This window comes from Microtus pennsylvanicus, chromosome 21 (assembly GCF_037038515.1).
Source record: "Microtus pennsylvanicus isolate mMicPen1 chromosome 21, mMicPen1.hap1, whole genome shotgun sequence".
Classification (NCBI taxonomy): domain Eukaryota; kingdom Metazoa; phylum Chordata; class Mammalia; order Rodentia; family Cricetidae; genus Microtus; species Microtus pennsylvanicus.
Window position 1 is genome coordinate 27,722,660 of NC_134599.1, and position 18,639 is coordinate 27,741,298.

Sequence of the window (18,639 nt, forward strand, 5' to 3'; positions counted from 1 at the left end):
CCCCAGAGAACTAAGATCAAGTGGGCACCACCACAACCTGCTGACTTTTTTGATGGAGTGAATTCCCTTGGACTTCGCAAGCCTTGTGGATGTTTTATTGAGCTAGTAATATGCTACCCTTCCCTAGCCCTCCTCCCTTTTGTTTTTTTAGATGTATCTTTAGGGACTTCTGATCTAGATCTTTGAAGAGCACCTGAAGTCGCACTGCAGAAAGCATAGATTTTATATTTTGTTGTAGTATGTTAAGGACACCTTCACTCCTTTACCCAAACCCAACAAAATGTATGTATATCCAAATTAGTCCCTAGGGAAGCAGCAATTCCATGCTCCAATTTGGCTTGTAGTACAAGTTAATTTCTCAATGCCATCTCTTACAGGCAGAGGCTGCACACAGAATCCAAGCAAGACAGTCATTTGGCTTGTATAGCCAAGGAGAAAAAGATGACTGGCAGAACACGGTGTCAACTCTTCAAGATTATTTTAATCAACCCAGGAATGGAAAAACACCAGGATGCACACATCAGCTCAGTCGGGCCACCAGGAAAGAACTCAGTCACGAAATTTCAAGCCAATACCTGAAAGTGTGCAATGGATATACATCACACTTGCAGTGAATTAAATGCCAATTTACTACCTGGCTAAAACACAAAATTGGTATCTTAACGGCCATTTGAGGGAGGAGAGGGGATTGTGAATGGCATGTGTAATGTATGTGTGCTTCTGTGTGTGAATGCTGGCAGTCAGGATTTCAGGTATGAGTGGTGTAGGAGGTCCTTCTTTCTGTGTTGCTTGTATTGGTTGATTAATAAAGAAAACTGCTTTGGGCCCTTGATAGAGCATAACTTAGGTGGGTGGAGAAGACAGAACTGAAATCTTGGGAGGAAGAAAGCACAGTGAGAGAGCAGCCATGGAGCCGCCAGAGACAGACGTGCCGAATCTTTCCCGGTAGGCCACTGCCACGTGGCAATATACAGATTAATAAAAATGGGTTAAATCAAGATGTGCGAGTTAGCCAATAAGAGGCTAGAACTAATGGGCCAAACAGTGATTTAATTAATATAATTTCTGTGTGGTTATTTCGGGACTAAGCTAGCCAGGCGGCCAGGACGAACAAGCAGGCCCCTCTCCCTGCAACATGAGTCCTTCTTGCCTTCTACCTTGAGGTAGGGTCTCAAGTGCATCTATACACCAGGCTATCTGGCCTTAACTTGCAGGCAAACTCAGGTCTCTGCCCACCATTCTTGCCATAGGAGCCCTGGAATTTCAGCTTTAGGTAGGTTCTGGGAATCCAAACTCTGCCCCTAATGCTTACACAGCAAACACTAACCCCATAGCCATGTCCAGCCCCATTGTAGATATATGTCCAAGGAACCAAAACTGAACAGCCCCTCACTTTAATGCACGTCTTGAAAGATCCTTAACCAAGCTAAAATCAAACTTTTGAAAGCACATAATAATGCAATGTAACAAAAACAAGCAGTCAGAAGTGAAGTCTGTAGCCTGCCTGCCTCAGTTCTAAAAGGAAAATAAAGCCATGCTCAGTGCTTGAAAACATAACACATGTTGCTCTTCCAGAGGATCTGATCCGTTCCCAGCACCCATCCTGAGCAACGCACAACCACTCCAGTTCAAAGGGATCCAATCTTCTGGCCTCCGTGGGCATCTGCACTCTGGAGCACATACTCACACACAGATACACAAATAATTAAAGAGAAAAACTTTTTCTAAAGAAGAAAAATAAGACTCAAACACGAAATAGCACTATTTAATTTTACAAATGTTGTATAGAAGCAAGGATGACTAGCAATCTATATTCATGAAAAATAAGACATGCTCAACAGCAGAGTCCCAATGGTTGTCCTTTCACAAAAGATGTCTTAAAAAGATAAATCATATAATTGAGAAAAACCATCTCTAAAATAAAAAGAAAACCATATTTTGTAACACTATGAAAAAATGTACCACAGAAAATACACCAATATTGAAGTTGTTATTTCAATGTTTTGTCTTCAATCCATCTTGTTTTTCGTTTTCACTACTTCTTGCTTAACAATGTCCAGAACCTTCCAGATGACACTAAAGTGCTTTCTAGGAGTCTTGCAGAGAATTTTTGAGGGAAAACACTGTTTTTAGCAAGAAATACTAAATTCCACTGGTCTGGACTTAACTTGAAAAGAAAGAGTATAAGTTTTTAATTTCAGAACAATTGCTAGTATATAACGAACTTTTTATTTTTTATTCATAAAGACAATTTACAGCATTCATAAAACAAAGTGGTCAGAGAAATAAGGAGAGCCGTGTTAGATGACTCTTCTGTGTAAGATCGGATGAGTGGGCAGCAGTTACTACAGATGAAAACAAACACACCATCTAAAACCAGGACTGGAATGGAGTCGGGGGAAGATAGACCAACCAAACCTTTCATGCATGCAACTCACCATTCAAATTCTCCTCACTTAAAAACCAAACAGGGGTGTTTTAACAGGTCTTTGCAAAGGAGGCTATAAAGTATTGAAAAAAGGTAGCTTTACATAACATACACATTCATTCTCTCTCCCTCTCTTCCCCCTCTCTCTCACACACGCACACTCACAAAATGGGAGTCGGTAGAGATGAGCGAGAAAAAGAAATCCCCATAGAGGCTCTCACAACCAATGTTCCTTACATGTACAGACACAGAAAAACACCTTTCACAAGCTTAGCTTAGAAGTACAATACCTTACGCTCTAACTGGGTTGTGCCCTAACCCACACTCTTTTCAGCATGAACAAATATGAGTTATACGGTGAGATATAGGCATGAGGAATTCCTTTAAAAAGAATCGCAAGCTTCATTTTATATATACAACAAATTTTTAATTATGTACTGAAAATAAATTACAGGAAATAACTTTAAAATGCAACAGAGGACAAGTCACAATAAAACATTCCCATTGAATTCCCTTGGGGTGAGATTGCAGTGCTCAAGGAAGATAAATATCACAAATATATCAAAACTTCAAATTGTCTATGCATTCACACACTGACATGAGCCACAAACATTCCTTTCACAGGGACTGTACTTAGCCTACCACAGAACCAGATTTTGCCATAAACTACAAAAACTTTTAATACAAAATTGTATTTATATATTTATAATTCATATACATGCCCTACCTGTGATTTTTAGAAAATAAAAACTACACACTGTACAGACACTCTTAACTCATAGCTGTAGGCAACATTTTTGGATGGAATTTCTCCCCCAATAAAATTAATGGCATATTTTATGTACATGAAGGCTAAACTGCGAAAAGACAGTTAAGTTTCCCAGATATGCATCTCCTTTCAGGGCAGGTTTACAAATTTTAAAAGGCAAGACAAATGTACACCTCAGAATTACCTTCTCAGCTATAGAGTTGTCATGTGATTTCTGTGACGTTTCTGATACATGCATTTATGTAATACTGGCATTGAAGGCAGTAAAGCAATATACACTTTTCATGTAGTGGCTCAATAAAGGCTTCATTGTCATTCTGATCTGATTCTTGATACAGTGATTCATAAATTCTCTAAAAATGAAAATTTCAATGGGACACTATATTAAAGAGACTCTAAATAGATTTCTTAAAATATTTCCCTGAAATATCCTTTTACATAAGACAAATTTCACTAACATTAGATTCAGTAAAAAGAAAAGAGTAAAACATGGCACAAATGTGCATGATAACTAATGCTCCTCAGTCGTCTCCAGGTCTAAGGAGACACCAGAAGGCGCTGGAAACCAACAAACAATGTTCACACTCTGTGGCAGCCATCTGTGAAGCCAGTTATACTAAACTACTTCTACAGTTGATTGTAAACTTTGGTTTATTTTTATTTGAGTTCTCATTGTACAGCAAGCATGAAAAAAAGAGTGGAGTCCATGAGGAGATGAACTGTCAGTCTGTCTTTAATCGGGCATGATGAGACACCTGGTCAGTCAGGCCTGCTTTGATAGAGTTTGTTACAGACTGCCTTATGTTTTCCTCCATCAAATTATCACCCAGGGGCTTCAATACCTGTGGTATGAGAAATGTGCAAAACAAACAAAAACATGAGGTAAAAAAAGAGTACATAGAAAACAGATATAAAAATTTCAATTCAAATCAATGACAAAAATAACCAGGAATGTGCGAAATAAAAGGATGCTTCTCCCAAAACAGAACAAAACAACAACAACAAAAAAGTTATGGTGCTACAAGCAATGCAGTTAGACACTTTATAATGCAACAAAATTTCTTTCCTCTTACTCAAACCACTTACAAATCCTACGAGATGGATGTGCAATCCATACCCTATATGCAGCATCAAATCTGGTATGTATACAGCATTTATGCAGACCGGCCCAGACGGTCCTGCTTATTGTCCTACATGTATAAGTGTGAACACTTCAGATAGAGAAAAAAGTTAAAAATACTGTCTAATTTTTCTTCTTGTTATTGTTGGATGACAGTCTCTGTCGCTGTGCTGATGAAAGAGCACGATGAACCATTCGACGTCTAGTAACTTCAAACAGTTTGGAAAACACCTAAAACACGGAGTGATGTGTTAGGACAGTGACTCAAAGTGCCTTGAAGCTAGAGTTAAAGACTAGAAGAATTTCAGACTTTGTAGGTTTCTCACCTTCCTGGGACTCCTCTGAAGCAAAGGAAAAGAGAAATGCAAAGAAAGTTTAAACAAGGCCTTTTGAACACAGCTCACGTCTTCTCTGACTAGGTGCCTCTTCCCTCTCTATCTACACTGAAAATGACCCCACACACCGGAGGGTCCCCTGTGACACTGCTCTAAAAAATGGACCTCTGAAGTCCTAGAATCAGTGTCAACAGAGAGTGTCTGAGAAGATACTGCACAATTATGAAGTCCAGGTGGCAGAAGAATGGTACTGGTTCAAAAATTGAAAGTAGATTATTTTTAAAGCAGTGATGTGGTGATAATTCTTAATCCATCTTCTATTAGAAAATATCAAGAGATTACAAAGCGGTAAGATTGATTTTAAGAGACAAAATTTTGAACTAAACAAAATGTCCAAACACAAACTCCAAAAGAGATCTATTAGAGTAATTTCTGAAAAAGGAAAGTTCAAGTTAATAAAGTGGTCAGAACCCCCTTTGCAAACCTCTATCTCCAAAGCTATTTACATTACAATTTGTAACAGGAGCAAAATTACAGTTTGAAGCAGTAATGAAAGTAGTTTATGGGTGGGGGTCAGCACAACATGAGGAACTGTGTAAAAGGGCCACATGCAGCATTAGAGCAGTTGAGAAGCATTGGTTTATATAGTCATAATGTATTATTATAAGGAAAGTCAGTAGCTTCTTCAGAAAAAATGTTTGGACTCCTTCAGTCTTTAACTGAAAGCCAAAACAAATGGGAACCTGCACATCCTAACCCAGGGCCTCACTGACCCTAAACAACATAGAGAACACCTCTCCTACTGTTCATCTGTAATAACCTCAGCTTTCATTCTGCTCCTTGGGTACTTAGTGAGGATCATTTAACAACAAGAGAAATACCTATATTTAAGCAACCAGGGGGAAATACATAAAACAACTTTCCTTAAAAGAGAATTGCTGAGCAAGAACTCCCACTGGCCTACGTGAAAGACGACAACTGTGCGCTCCATCTCTGTGGTTATTCCTTGGAGTGCTGCGATAAACTGTCACCATCTTCACAGAAGATATGAAGACCTAACATCCCATATTTCTCCTATATTGTTTCTTGTTAACATTGGTTAAATTTAATTTTCCTCCCTATAGCACTGACTGTACTTCAAACTTCTTTCCCTCCCTATAGCACTGACTGTACTTCAAACTTCTTTCCCTGACTTTAAAATTGCTCATTGACAGCATTTTCTTTTCTCGAAGAAAAGTGTTCGTCCATCCAGTCATGCCCACTGCCTGGCATAATCAGACTTACAACTAAGAATCAACCAAAAAATTACAGATTGAAACTAACCAAAGTCAACTATAATTATGAATTTAGAAACAAGTCTTTAACTAAATTGGATGCTACATTTAAAACAAAATCAAACACACACACACACACACACACAGAGCCCATCCTCTTATCATCCCTCATGTAAGGGAAAAGTAGATGTACAAATATCAGTGAGAGCTGGAAATCACATACAAGTGAGAGTAGTCACTGCAAAACCAAAAGATAGATACCAACCTGTTCCCAGAGTGTCTCAGCAATCTGATCAATCATTGTTCCGATTTCTCTGAACTCCCCAGAGTACTTAACATATGCCCATGTACAAAGGGACGTCAGTGCTAGCCCCATGACAAGGTTACATATGACGGCTAGAGAGCTTAGGCCAATGAAGCCAGTCAGTCCTGAGATTAGATACATAGCAAACATGACTGCAAACAGCGTGGCAGGGGTACGAGCAGCGTAGAAGATATTTTTGCCATCATTGTGCTTTATAAAATTTGCATAGGTTTCTTCAATTTCAGCTTCAAGCTGGTCCTGATAACGACGGCAAAATTCATCTCCACCCATTTTTTTCACAGAACGAAACTGTTTGAGGGCCACTTCCTTGAGATCCAGGTGTTTTCGCTCCAAATCTGAAGGTGCAATGTAAGGCTTATCACCACCACATACCTGGACAAGCCCAATTAAAATGAGAGATTACATGCTAGAAATAACACTTGAAAGGCATTCCCTGCGCATATATTTTAGTCTCATAAAATTAAACCACCTACATGACTCAGTTTTAAACCTGGGCATAGTAACTCACAGGTAATAACAAGTAATCCTATTCTTCTGTGTTTAACTGCCTCAATCAAGTAATCTTCCCAGTGTGACTGAAGCCCCACAACTGAAGACACGGTGTTCACACTGCCCGGCTTCTCTTTACCCACTAGTGCCCCACAGCAGCACAAAGAACACATGACACAGTATTTCAGAGTAAGCAAGCTTAGTGCAGACACTGCTACCGGTCTTAAGCTAATGTTACTTCCATCATGGGCTAATTGGGCTAATAGTAGCATTCTGAATTAAAAATCAGAAAACACAACAGTGGAATTCATGTTTCCTGCACACTAGCAAGTCATGTGACTTTCTTTCTAACAGTTTATTCCAGCAGAGATAACAAAAAGACAATTACAGGATAATATAGCATGACAACATGTAAGGAGTACAAATTAGTTCAATTACTTTAGATATGAAACATCTTCTACTCTTAACTATCATAAAGCTGAACTTTAGTTACAAACCTGCTCCATACTTTTACAATAGAGGTCTCTTGCTCCTGCTACTGCAGCAAGGTTATTAGCCTCAGCTGTTGCCTAAAATATAAAATTAAATATACCATTACTGTGGGGAAAAAGTACCCCTTGACTATAAATTCCTACTAACATAATAGATTATATACAACAAATAATTCTGAAAATGAACAGAAAAATATCAACCTCTATTTTACTTTCCTTTGAAAGTGTGTATCAATAGAAAAGATATGAAACAGACTTACTAGGACTCCCTGTCTCACTGCAATTTGAGAGGGTTTGTACTAAAACAGTTTTGTGGATGATATATCACAGGTACTAAAGAAACTGACAGAGATAAACAGATGTAATACCAAAATGTGCTGAGTCTCCGGGAGTCAAAAAATCCTTGTATGAACAACCAGATTCACACAAGAGTCAAAAAAAGCTAGGTTGTTTTTTTTCTTTTTTGTTGTTATTTTTTTCTTGCATGACCTTTAATATAAATACTGTTAATCCACTATAAAACTGAAGAATTGTCCAAGGTGGTAAATTTTAAAATATAGAAAGTGTGTAAAAATATCAGTGCCCCAGAAGAACATATACACACAGAAAAAGTCTACTTGCACAAGCAGCAGCTCATTACCAGCAAATGAAACTAATTCCTGTATCAAGAAACATCCCTTCATCAAGGGCTCAGGGCAAAAGCATTTAGCTCAGAGAGGCCTATATTAAACCATCTTATGCAAGAGAATTTTTGTATACTTTTATTGAAGATAAAGTAGCAAGGCTCACATTTCTAATAGTCAATACATGCTCAGGGCCTGCCAACTGCAGTTACAAAACAAAAACCTTATACAAACCTTAAGAGTTCGAAGGTTATCTTTAGTACATATAATTTATTCCTATGCAACAAAGCTCATGCCCCTCCATTTTCTGTATCCCTATAAAGTCATGATTATAATTCCCCTCAAACATACAAACCACCCCACCCCACACACTTTCTTACTCCTACCTGAAGCATAGACTTTGGATGTGGTAGTTCCTCTCCTTGATATATTTTAATGTATGCCTAAAAGATAGAATATTCAGTGTATTGATGTAAAATACAATTTGATACTCTGTCCCCAACAATATTAAACAATAGTTCGCCCCCATCAAAATGAAGTTCTAGGCCTTAAAACTCATATTCTCAGTAGAACAAAGTTAATCCTGTTCTACATATTATCACATAGGAATGTTGCCAAATAAAATACAGAAATATTTCAAAATATAATTACAAATTGTCTAAAGCTGTATCTCATATTTAAGAGTTTTGTATGTAAAAGGTATTCATTTTATAAGAAATCTCTCCTGCTGTCAATGTTTCAAATAAATATGTTAGAAAACACTTTAACCCTTCATTTTACTTTAAATATTTTAACTCAAAGGAAAAATAAACTGTAATTTGTAGTCAAAGTACATGAGGTGTCATGGGAAAAGTGGGGTGGGGAGAGGGGATGAGCTGTAGTGAGGGAATGGAGCATGGATTTATCAACACACATTATAAACAAACATAAAATTCTCAAACAATAAAAGAGGAGGAAAAAGAGTAAGGAGAACAAGTTTATGGCATTCAAACAGGAGTCTTCACCTCAACTTTCCACCAACTCAGACTTATTTCATAACAAAACAATGATTGCATGAAAGTGATGTTATCTACAAGTAAGCAAAATACATTAACCTCATTAGCTGTATTTCCCACCTATCTAACTATAACTATTACTAGTACAACTTTGTGTGATCAACTTGTTCTAACAGGAAAAAAAATCTCCACAAATAGTTTGTTTAGACTCAAAAACCTTTATAGATACTTTTAGTTATTCTTATTAATTCTCAGAACTCTAAGGGAAGATTTTTGTGAGAATTTGGGATATAGAAATATGCAGCCAATTCCAGGTATCACTCAAAATGGCAGAGCTGTGTTGCAGATCAGAGATGCAGAAAAAGGAAGGATAATTCTGAGAACAAATAGTATCACTAAATAGAAGACACAGCTTACTGTAACCTTTAAAAAAAAATTTATGAGCCGGGCGATGATGGCGCACACCTTTAATCCCAGCACTCGGGAGGCAGAGGCAGGCGGATCTCTGTGAGTTCGAGACCAGACTGGTCTACAAGAGCTAGTTCCAAAGCCACAGAGAAACCTGTCTTGAAAAAAAAAAAAAATATGTATTTCCTTATGTCTGTATGTGTCCCACGTACAAACACTTCCATCTGGGAGTGCTTATGTGCATGTGAGTCTGGGTGTATATACACAATTTATGCTAACAGGCAGAGACCAGAAGGAGTTACATGTTCTCCTCTCATGCCCCAACATTCCTGATTCATGGTCTTCCTCTAAACTTGGGGCTCATATTTTCTCAGTGAGTTGGTAGGCAGCAAGCCCGATCCATCCTCCTATCTTCCACCCTCTCGAGGCTGGTCACAAACATATGTGCTCGCTACATGGTGTCTAGGATAAGAACTCTGGTCCTCATGATTATGTAAGTACTCTCAACAACTGAACTATCTCTCCAGACCCTGCTACATCCTTAATGTTGACATAATGAATGCAAGGCAGAAAAATAAACATTTTTTTACTTGAAAGGAAGTATATTTCTTATACATGAAGATATTTTAAAAGTTAACTACAAGCCGGGCGGTGGTGCACACGCCTTTAATGCCAGAACTCGGGAGGCAGAGGCAGGTGGATCTCTGTGAGTTAAAGGCCAGCCTGGTCTACAAGTGCTAGTTCCAGGACAGGATCCAAGCTACACAGAAACCCTGTCTCGAAAGACAAAAGGTAACTACATTTCTTTTTCAGACAGAGCTGTTTAGCTGAGTGTTCACCTACCTTAAAATACTCGACAAGATCTCTACAAGTAACTTTAGATCCACTTATCTCCTTCTCAACCAGATTTTCAGGAGCAAGCAGCAATGGAACCAGATTTCGAAGCTCCCGTTTAAAGTCTTCATCGATATCTGATGGATACGAAATTAGCCAACACATTAGTCTAAAAACACAAACAAGTCCTCACTGACGAAATCATGAAATTTTGTTTATGAAAAGTAGATAGCATCTATTACTTAAGCATATTCCTTTTTTCTAAAGAGTTCATATAAACGTGCCAAGTCTCCTACAGGAAAAAAAAATGCTTATTACTCTTCTATCCCATTCCTTCCATTTCCCTACAATTCTTCCAGCTCAAATGGTGGACTTTCAACACAAATTGCACAATGATTAAAAAAACTTTTGAAAGAGCAAATCATATAGGATTCTATATTAAATTTCTGCGTTGGACTGTTTTTTTTCTAGCTATAGTGTAAATCGTATCAATCTCAACCCCTTTGCCATCACACTTAGAATAATCTGGAAATCTCTCTCTCACACACACACACACACACACACACACACACAAACACACACACACACACACACACATCTGAGTCCATTAATTCAATCAGTGAAACTTTTTTAGCAGACTGCAATCAGAGGAAGTTGTGCCATGCTCTGTCTTTAGAAGTTTCGGGACACAAGTCCTCACAGGACATTATAAAACGGGCTAATTAGTATGCTAAAGAGTGGCAGAGCACTGCAACAACAGCTATCACTGGAATAGGAAATGTAAGGAGACATTTCCTGGCAACTAGGGAATGCTGAGAGTAGGCAAACTGGTCTTCCCCAAGGAAGAGCAAACCAAGTGTTTATCCCATTCCAAATGGTCAGCCCTGAATACATACATAACTCATACATATGAGTTAACATTATACAGACTAAGCAGATATATTTAGAAATAGAAATGTATACATATACATGTAACAACAATTAATAAAAAAGGGAAATGAATTTGAAAGAGAGCAAGGATGGTTATATGGTAGGATTTGAAGAAGAAGAGGGAAGGGAGAAATGTTGCAATCACATTATAATCTCAAAAATAAAAACAAATATAATACAAACTTTCAGCTGCTAACCAGTAATAAAAAATTTTAGCATGCATGGGCATTCCCACCTTTCAGTCGTCCATCAAAACTAGGATTCGTCGCGACTTTAAGACCAGGATGTGGTAAAAGGAAGCAACCCAGATTTGAGAAACAGTTATGGATGTGCTTCCTGACATTCTGCAACTCCTCATGCTGGTTCTGCTTTACCTGGAAGAAGAAATAAAGAGGAAAGTAGTAGAGAGATTTTTTTTTTTATTTAATTTTAAAAGGGAAACACATACATACCCACACACATACACACTACACTCAGGTTATTCTAGAGTGGTGGTTTACTAATACTAAAAGTGTAATCTGGTCATTTTTATCAACTTGAAGGGCATTTTTCTGAGAGAAAACTGTTTGATGTTCCAAAACATATAAACAATTAATTACAATATCTAACACTTGAGTAACAAGTTGTGATTATGACTTAGAAACTAATAAAGAATTTGCCTTTAAAATGCTTGTCAAAATAACACTAAACTAAAGCCAAAAAATGCAAAATATTAATTTGCCTAAAATTAAAAGCTAGCCACTCAGCAAAATACAAAGTACAGCCGAAAAGCTCCAGTGTAGGGGCTGGAATGATTCTCAACAGTCAAAAGCATACACTGCTACTGCAGAGAACCAGTTTGGTTCCCAGCACACACATTAGGCAGTTCACAACTGCTGTAACTTCAACTCCAGGGGCATCCAACACTTCTGGACTCAGAGTGCACCGTACTCATGGGCACATACCAACACAGGCATACAAACTTATACAGAATTTTTTTAAAGCGCTCCAAACAAACTTATAGTAAGAATTTTAGTGCTTTCTCTACATTATTATCTATTATTTATCAGTCACTAGATCTTTGAAAAGAGACTGCTATGCATTTTCTTAAGAACATTCTTTTTAAAACACTTTTATTATATATTAGAATATATAATATATAATCGCTCGAGACAGGATTTTTCTGTACAGCTTTGGTCCTGGAACTAGCTCTTGTAGACCAAGTTGGCCTCGGACTCACAGAGATCTGTTTGCCTCTGCCTCCTGAGTGCTAGAATTAAAAGCGTGCACCACTGCTGCCCGGCTATATTTATTTCTTTATTGTGTGTGTGTGTGTGTGTGTGTGTGTGTGTGTGTGTGTGTGTGTGTGTGTGCCTGCATATAGGGATGGGGAGAGCACAAACATGCTAAGGCACACATGCTGAGGTCACCTTCAAGGACTGTTCTCTCCTTCTACCATATGAGTCCTGGGAGATGGAACTGAGGTCACTGGGTTTAGTAGCAAGTGTCTTTACATGATGAACCACCTTACCAACCCGTGAAAGTAAATGTCTACATTTGGAATTTTTTTTAGACAGAGTCTCACTATGTAACTCTGGCTGGCCTGGAATCTTCTACATGGACCAAGCTGGCCTTGAACTCACAGAGATCCACCTGCCTCTGCCTCCTCAGTGCTGGATTATAAGTGTATGCCACTACTCCCTGCCTGCATGCTTAGATTCATGCATTCTCCAAAATATTCTTCTGAAAGACCATTCTAACAAAACATGCACTGGTCATGACTAAAATCTGGAAACTATCTAAATCTCCATCAACAGAATGAAAGGCAGCTGTTATTAGCATAATACTGTACAGTAACATGAATGAACTATTAAACTATCGCTAACAACATAGTTTACTCTCAGGAACAAAAATACTGGGAAAAAACACTCTAATCCCAGCACTAGGGAGGCAGAGGCAGCCAGAACTCTGTGAGCCTTTTTGTACTTCATATAATCTGTCAAGAGTGATAGACAGGTTTTAAGGTGGGCAACCATTATGGAACTGGATGCTTCTGGGCACAGTTACACATTTAGGTTCATTATATACTTATCAAGCTGAACACTTAAAATATGAGAATTTTGTGATTGGATGTATCGCTGTAAGACCCTGTCTTTGAATTATATACTTCAGAGTTTAGCTAGCATGACTAATACATTATGTATTGCTTTCTTCAAATAACCAGAAAAAAATAAACCTAATAAATTACATCACAGGTCTGAAAAAGCCTTCCAAATAATCTAAGAATAAGGAATTAATCTCATTTTAGAAATAAAAAAAACCATACTGTGCCCCAACTATTTGGATGCGGTTGAGAAATGAAATGTGTCATGTCATAATCAGACAAAAATCTTCTGATAATAAAGGATCATAATAATAAAATAATTATCATTTTATTATATATCATTTTATTGTGAATAATAAAATAATTATCATTTCATCATACATAATAAAATATTTTTATTTTGTTATCATAAGCACATAATAAAAGGATTTCTCGCCACTGTCTTCTGGATGTGGAGACATAGTAGTCTCACATGAACGTGCCTTCAGGGAAAAAAAATATGACCTTTCATGAGGTCATTTTCCAGGAATGCTTTCACAAAACACAGTACACATGAATGAGGATATCTGGGTTCTTTTAAAAAGGTCCAGGTGGCTTAGCAGGTAAAGTGGTTGTCACGCAAGCCTGATGACTTCAGTACGATATCAAGAATTTATGTAAAGGTAGGAGAGAATCTAAAATTTCAAAGTTGTCTTCTGACCTCCACACATATGCTATGACATATTCATACTCAGACACATGTCATGAGGCACCACAATAATAACTGTAATAATAATAATAGTCACTTTTCAAAAACATCAGTCTTTGACTATTTACTGGTAGGTGGTAGTTCACCTGCAAGAGGAATAATTGTTTTTATTTAAGAGTATCTTCTTTGGAAAACCTTCGCCGCTTACACAGCATCATCTGACTATGCTAGGACAGTTCATTTATTCACATGACAGTAACCGGCAGGATCGGGGCAGTCCAGGAAACCCGCCCCTTTGCCTGGCCTATGGCGTATACTTTCTTCTCCAGAAAAATGGAGCTTACCTGCAATCTCTTTTCAAGGAATTGTTTTCCACCTTCCAAACCATATGAATGTTCATAAGGATAACTCCAATCTCGAATCAAAAACATTAAGGTCTACATATAGGAAAAAAATACAAATCACTTCTTACAAAATTCTAAGTTTACTGAAAACTTCCTTCTACAAATAACCTCTACAATGAGTAGCTCAGTGAGTAGAACACATTAACTGTCATTCTTGAGGTCCTGTGTCCAATCCCCAGCACCAAAAATTTAAAAATAAAAAGGGTTAGAGTAGCCAAATGATTAGTATACTCTTCATATTTATAATCAATAGCTCACTAAAGCAACTTCCCAACCCTTGCACAAACTAACCATCTCTACTTGAGAACCTCACTACACATAAAGCAATGATACTCAAAGCCAAAAATGAACATAGGTATATCATCATAATTTTAAATCAATCTATATAACTATATATAACTAGAACAATTTCTGGTAGATTTGGTACTAAAGAGATCATTTTCACAAATGTTTTATCCATACAGTATTTAAATTCTTGGCACTACTAACAATTTGACCCAGATAAGTACTTGTACAGGGCTGCCCTTTGAGTTATAGTAAAGTTTCTTGCCTCTACGTTACATGTCAGGAACATTAACCTCCCCACCCTCAAAACTGTGACAATCAAAAATATTCCCAGAAACTGTCAAATGTCTCCTAGGTGGATAAATTATTCTACATTAGAAAAACTGATATAATCCAAATATAGTATATTTCACCCATCTATACAAAAAGAAGCCATGATCTGCTCAATAGTTTCATAAAAGTGATTGTCTAAAATAGAAGTGCCAGATTAAAAAAAAGAGGCAAAATTAATGCAAGTCCACTAACATTATAATAACTATCAAAGCTGTCACACAGGATAAATTCCTCCAGACAGGCAAACACAGCAATCATTCTCTTCCACTCACTGCAGTCAACAATACGAATACCAGCTTGCAAACTAGCTGCCTCAAAATAAATAAACAAACCACCCAAACTTTTCCATATGAAATGAAGGATAGCAAGGAGACTTGACTTCAACTTATAATACATCACAAAAAGGAAACCATAACACTTTCTAATAGTTTATTATCAGGTGTAAAATAAATCTGACATACTGTAAATTCTCTACTGTCTTAAATTCTGGAATTAAATAACATCAACTAAGAGAAGCATCTCTCTGCCAAGTAGAAGTATTGCAAACTAATCTAGTTATTGTTTCCTGTCCTGTTGGGCTTCAACTATTAGTAGGCTGATGATGTATGCCAATGGCACAAAATGAGTCTATAATGCACTTGGAACTTGAAACTTCTCACCGGTATGTTTTTAAAGTGCTAAAACACTTTCTTACCTGAAATGGCTTCTGGTAGATCTCTTCCATTGCAAGTCTTCCATACTCTGTAAATAACTATCAAACCAAGTTATTTAAAATAATGCTGCCGAAGAGCCTGAAAGAAGTTATTTATAACATGGTCTATATCAAAGTAGTAGATGTTAATAAAACTATCCACATCAAGATAGTAGACTGTCAGAGTCTTTATCCTTATCTGAAAGTCAGGCATTTCACTGGCCAATGAATCAAGTTTATCAGAAATGTCCTCTAGTTAAGCAATTAACCATTTCTTTAAAGCCATAGAAATTCAAAAATATTATAGATTTTTAAACATGAATTTACAATAAAGAAAGAATCAAGTTTTAATACTTCTGGCATATATTCTCTAAGACATACTTGTAAGTGTTGAAGATCATCTTCTTGAATATTCTGGGATAAATTATATACCTGTTAAAACAAAATTTATTCTGCTTTTATCAATATTTTAATGAATATAAAATCCCTTATAATTAGAAGGGTTATTTTAGACAGTACAAATTAATCACTTAGCCACTATTTAACCAGTGCCACATGGAAAGCATTTATTACAAAGGAAGCAGTAAACTAATAAAGACACACATATTCATGGCCTACGTGTATTATGCACTTTGTTTTCCTCTCTCTTGGTCTCTTTTTTTGTCATGGTCATTTTAAAAAGATAAGCTGAAACAGGTGTGATGATGCACTCCTGAAATTCCGACATTTGGGAGGTAGGGGCAAAAGAATCAGATGGCATCCAAGGCCACCCTGAACTACACAGTGAGGGGATGTGAAGGTAAAGACTGCTTTACTCATTGTCTAAGATGGTGAATGCAAGGGGCAAAACTTTAGAAAAACACAGTTCTTCGTGGTACAGAATATATACTCATTCAGCAGGCTCTGAGTTTTTTGTTGCTTGATTGGTTCTGTTTTGGGTTTTTAAAAAGGATTTCCCTACTTACCCCAGACTGACCTCAAACTTTTATAATTCTCCTGCCTTTGCCTCCCGTGTGCTAAGATTTCAGAGTGCTGCAGTTATTGGCATTCATCCTCACACAGCACAGTCTCTTTTACTTGAATTGATTGACATTACCAGACCATGGAAACAAGTAAAAGGAACAGTAGGTGGCACTGTTGCCCTTTTTAAGAATTTTTGGAGGCTTTCCAAGACATGGAGCAGAACTCACAGTGGCTGTCCTGTGTACTCAGAACAAATGGAGAGGGTTTGCTAGGCCCAGTCCTTTCATGTCAGAGTGTTAGAAAAGAGCCAGGGCTGGTACTGCAGTGATACCCGCAAACACAACCTCTAAGACAGAACTCAGTATCAGTAAACACAGTTGCTCCACAGAGAACAATTTGTTCTAACAACAGATAAGTGATAATCTAGGCAAACTTGAGAGTCATGAGTAAACACCAAAAGGGAATGCTTAGTCACCGGTTAATCCCAACAAGGTGTCTAAAATATAAAAAGCTAACAAAACCAATTTATTCTTATCCACGTGGGCCTAAACTTTTAGAACACGAGTGTAGATCCTTTACTATAAGCGATAAGAACAAAGAGAGATTGGTTCCTGTTATCTTAGATCATTGGGTCTTAGTATACTGCCTTGTACCCAATAAGTCCTAAGAATCTGTTGAAAAAGTAAACAAGATCAATTTGCCATCCATCTACCAGTCCAAAAGAAAACAATGTTTTCATCTCTTGTTGTGTAGCCCAGGATGACCTCTAACTTACTCTTGTTATGTAGCTCAAGAGTTCCTAACTCGGCTCTCCAAGTGTTGAGGTTACAGAAGCACACCACCATCCCTAGAAGCCACAACTTATTTAGAGAAGAAAACAACCTTCCACAGTTTGTAGAAAGCAATATACTGAAGGCTGAGACTGTGGCTCAGTGCGAGAGTGTTTGTTGGCATACACAACACCAAATTGAATCCCATTACCATCACCCCTCACAAAAGTATGTATGTGTGTGTGTTACACATATATATACACACACATACATATAATTATATGCATTATCTCTTATAATATACAACAACTATACATGAGATAGGCAAGTTAAGTAAAAGCCTCATTCTATAGTCAAAAAAATGTCTAAGTAGTATAGGTTGTCCAAAACCAAATCTCCTACCATCAGAAAGTTATATAAACAAAAGAATAGCAACAAAGTATAGCTGTAACAGAACTAGGCTGAAAAGAACCTCTCTTTGCATCCAGTTTTCTTCCCACTCAGGTGCTTCAAGTTATGGAAGAAGGAGAAGGGGATGACATGAGACTGCTTATGTTTCAGACATTACTAGAAATCATCACAAAAGTTTTAAGATGTTTTGACAGTCTTGCCTATGAACTAAGAGATTTTAAGGACAATATCTTGTCGTACTCAAATACCCTTCCTGACATACTACTGCCAGCAGGATTTGAGAGACCATACTCCAATCATTAATTTTTGAGCCAGGAAGTTACCAACCACAAATGATCCCCCCCCCCAAAAAAATACAAAATGATGTATGTCAACACTCTAGATTATACAGAGATAATCTATCTTGAAGAAAGGAGAACTTGGTAGAACAAGTACAATTAGAGTGTGAGCAACACACACGGCAATATCCCTTTCTAAACCAAACCAGTGCTATAAATTCCTAACTATCACTTGGGTTTCTAAATTAAATATTAATTCTTGCTGGGTGTTGGTGCACAACTTTAATCCTATACTGGGAAGGCAGAGGCAGGCAGAGCTCTTATGAGTTCAAGGCCAGTCTGGTCTACAGAGTGTGTTCCAGGACACCTAGGGCTACACAGAGAAACCCTGTCTAGAAAAACCTAAATAAATATTAATTCTTAATATTTTTATTTATTTTAGTTCAAATAATTAAGAATAGTCAAAGATACCAAACAGAAAACTGCGTTGCTATCTGAAACTGCAGTGAATGAACACATACCCAATAAACCAGTAGCATAAACTGGACATAATGGGTTGTTGATATTTTTTTTTGAAATGAAGACACAGATGGTAGGGAGGTGGGGAGGATCTGGGAAGAGTTGGGGAAACGAAGTAAGTATAATCAAAATACTTCTCTATTAGTAAAGAACTAATAAAATATTGGTTCTATGATAAAAAGTAAAGCAAAGA

The 18,639-nt window shown here is 37.3% G+C and overlaps 1 protein-coding gene across 3 annotated transcripts in view; it reads right to left on the reverse strand.

Moving 5' to 3' along the window:
• Positions 1–1,749: 1,749 nt before the first annotated feature.
• The window catches only part of Atl2 (atlastin GTPase 2), a 45,223-nt gene continuing 28,333 nt past the window's right edge, over positions 1,750–18,639 (reverse strand). The window contains exons 5-14 of one of the 3 annotated variants that reach the window (XM_075955764.1): positions 15,887–15,937; positions 15,509–15,565; positions 14,137–14,229; positions 11,257–11,395; positions 10,101–10,228; positions 8,241–8,297; positions 7,238–7,309; positions 6,192–6,623; positions 4,644–4,658; positions 4,294–4,548 (exon numbers count right to left, since the gene is read on the reverse strand). In XM_075955764.1, coding sequence (XP_075811879.1) covers positions 4,441–4,548; positions 4,644–4,658; positions 6,192–6,623; positions 7,238–7,309; positions 8,241–8,297; positions 10,101–10,228; positions 11,257–11,395; positions 14,137–14,229; positions 15,509–15,565; positions 15,887–15,937 — 1,152 coding nt within the window. In that variant the 3' untranslated portion in view covers positions 4,294–4,440. Of the gene's footprint in view, positions 4,549–4,643; positions 4,659–6,187; positions 6,624–7,237; positions 7,310–8,240; positions 8,298–10,100; positions 10,229–11,256; positions 11,396–14,136; positions 14,230–15,508; positions 15,566–15,886; positions 15,938–18,639 lie in introns of all 3 variants that reach the window. The other 2 variants (XM_075955766.1, XM_075955765.1) reach the window with 2 other exon arrangements.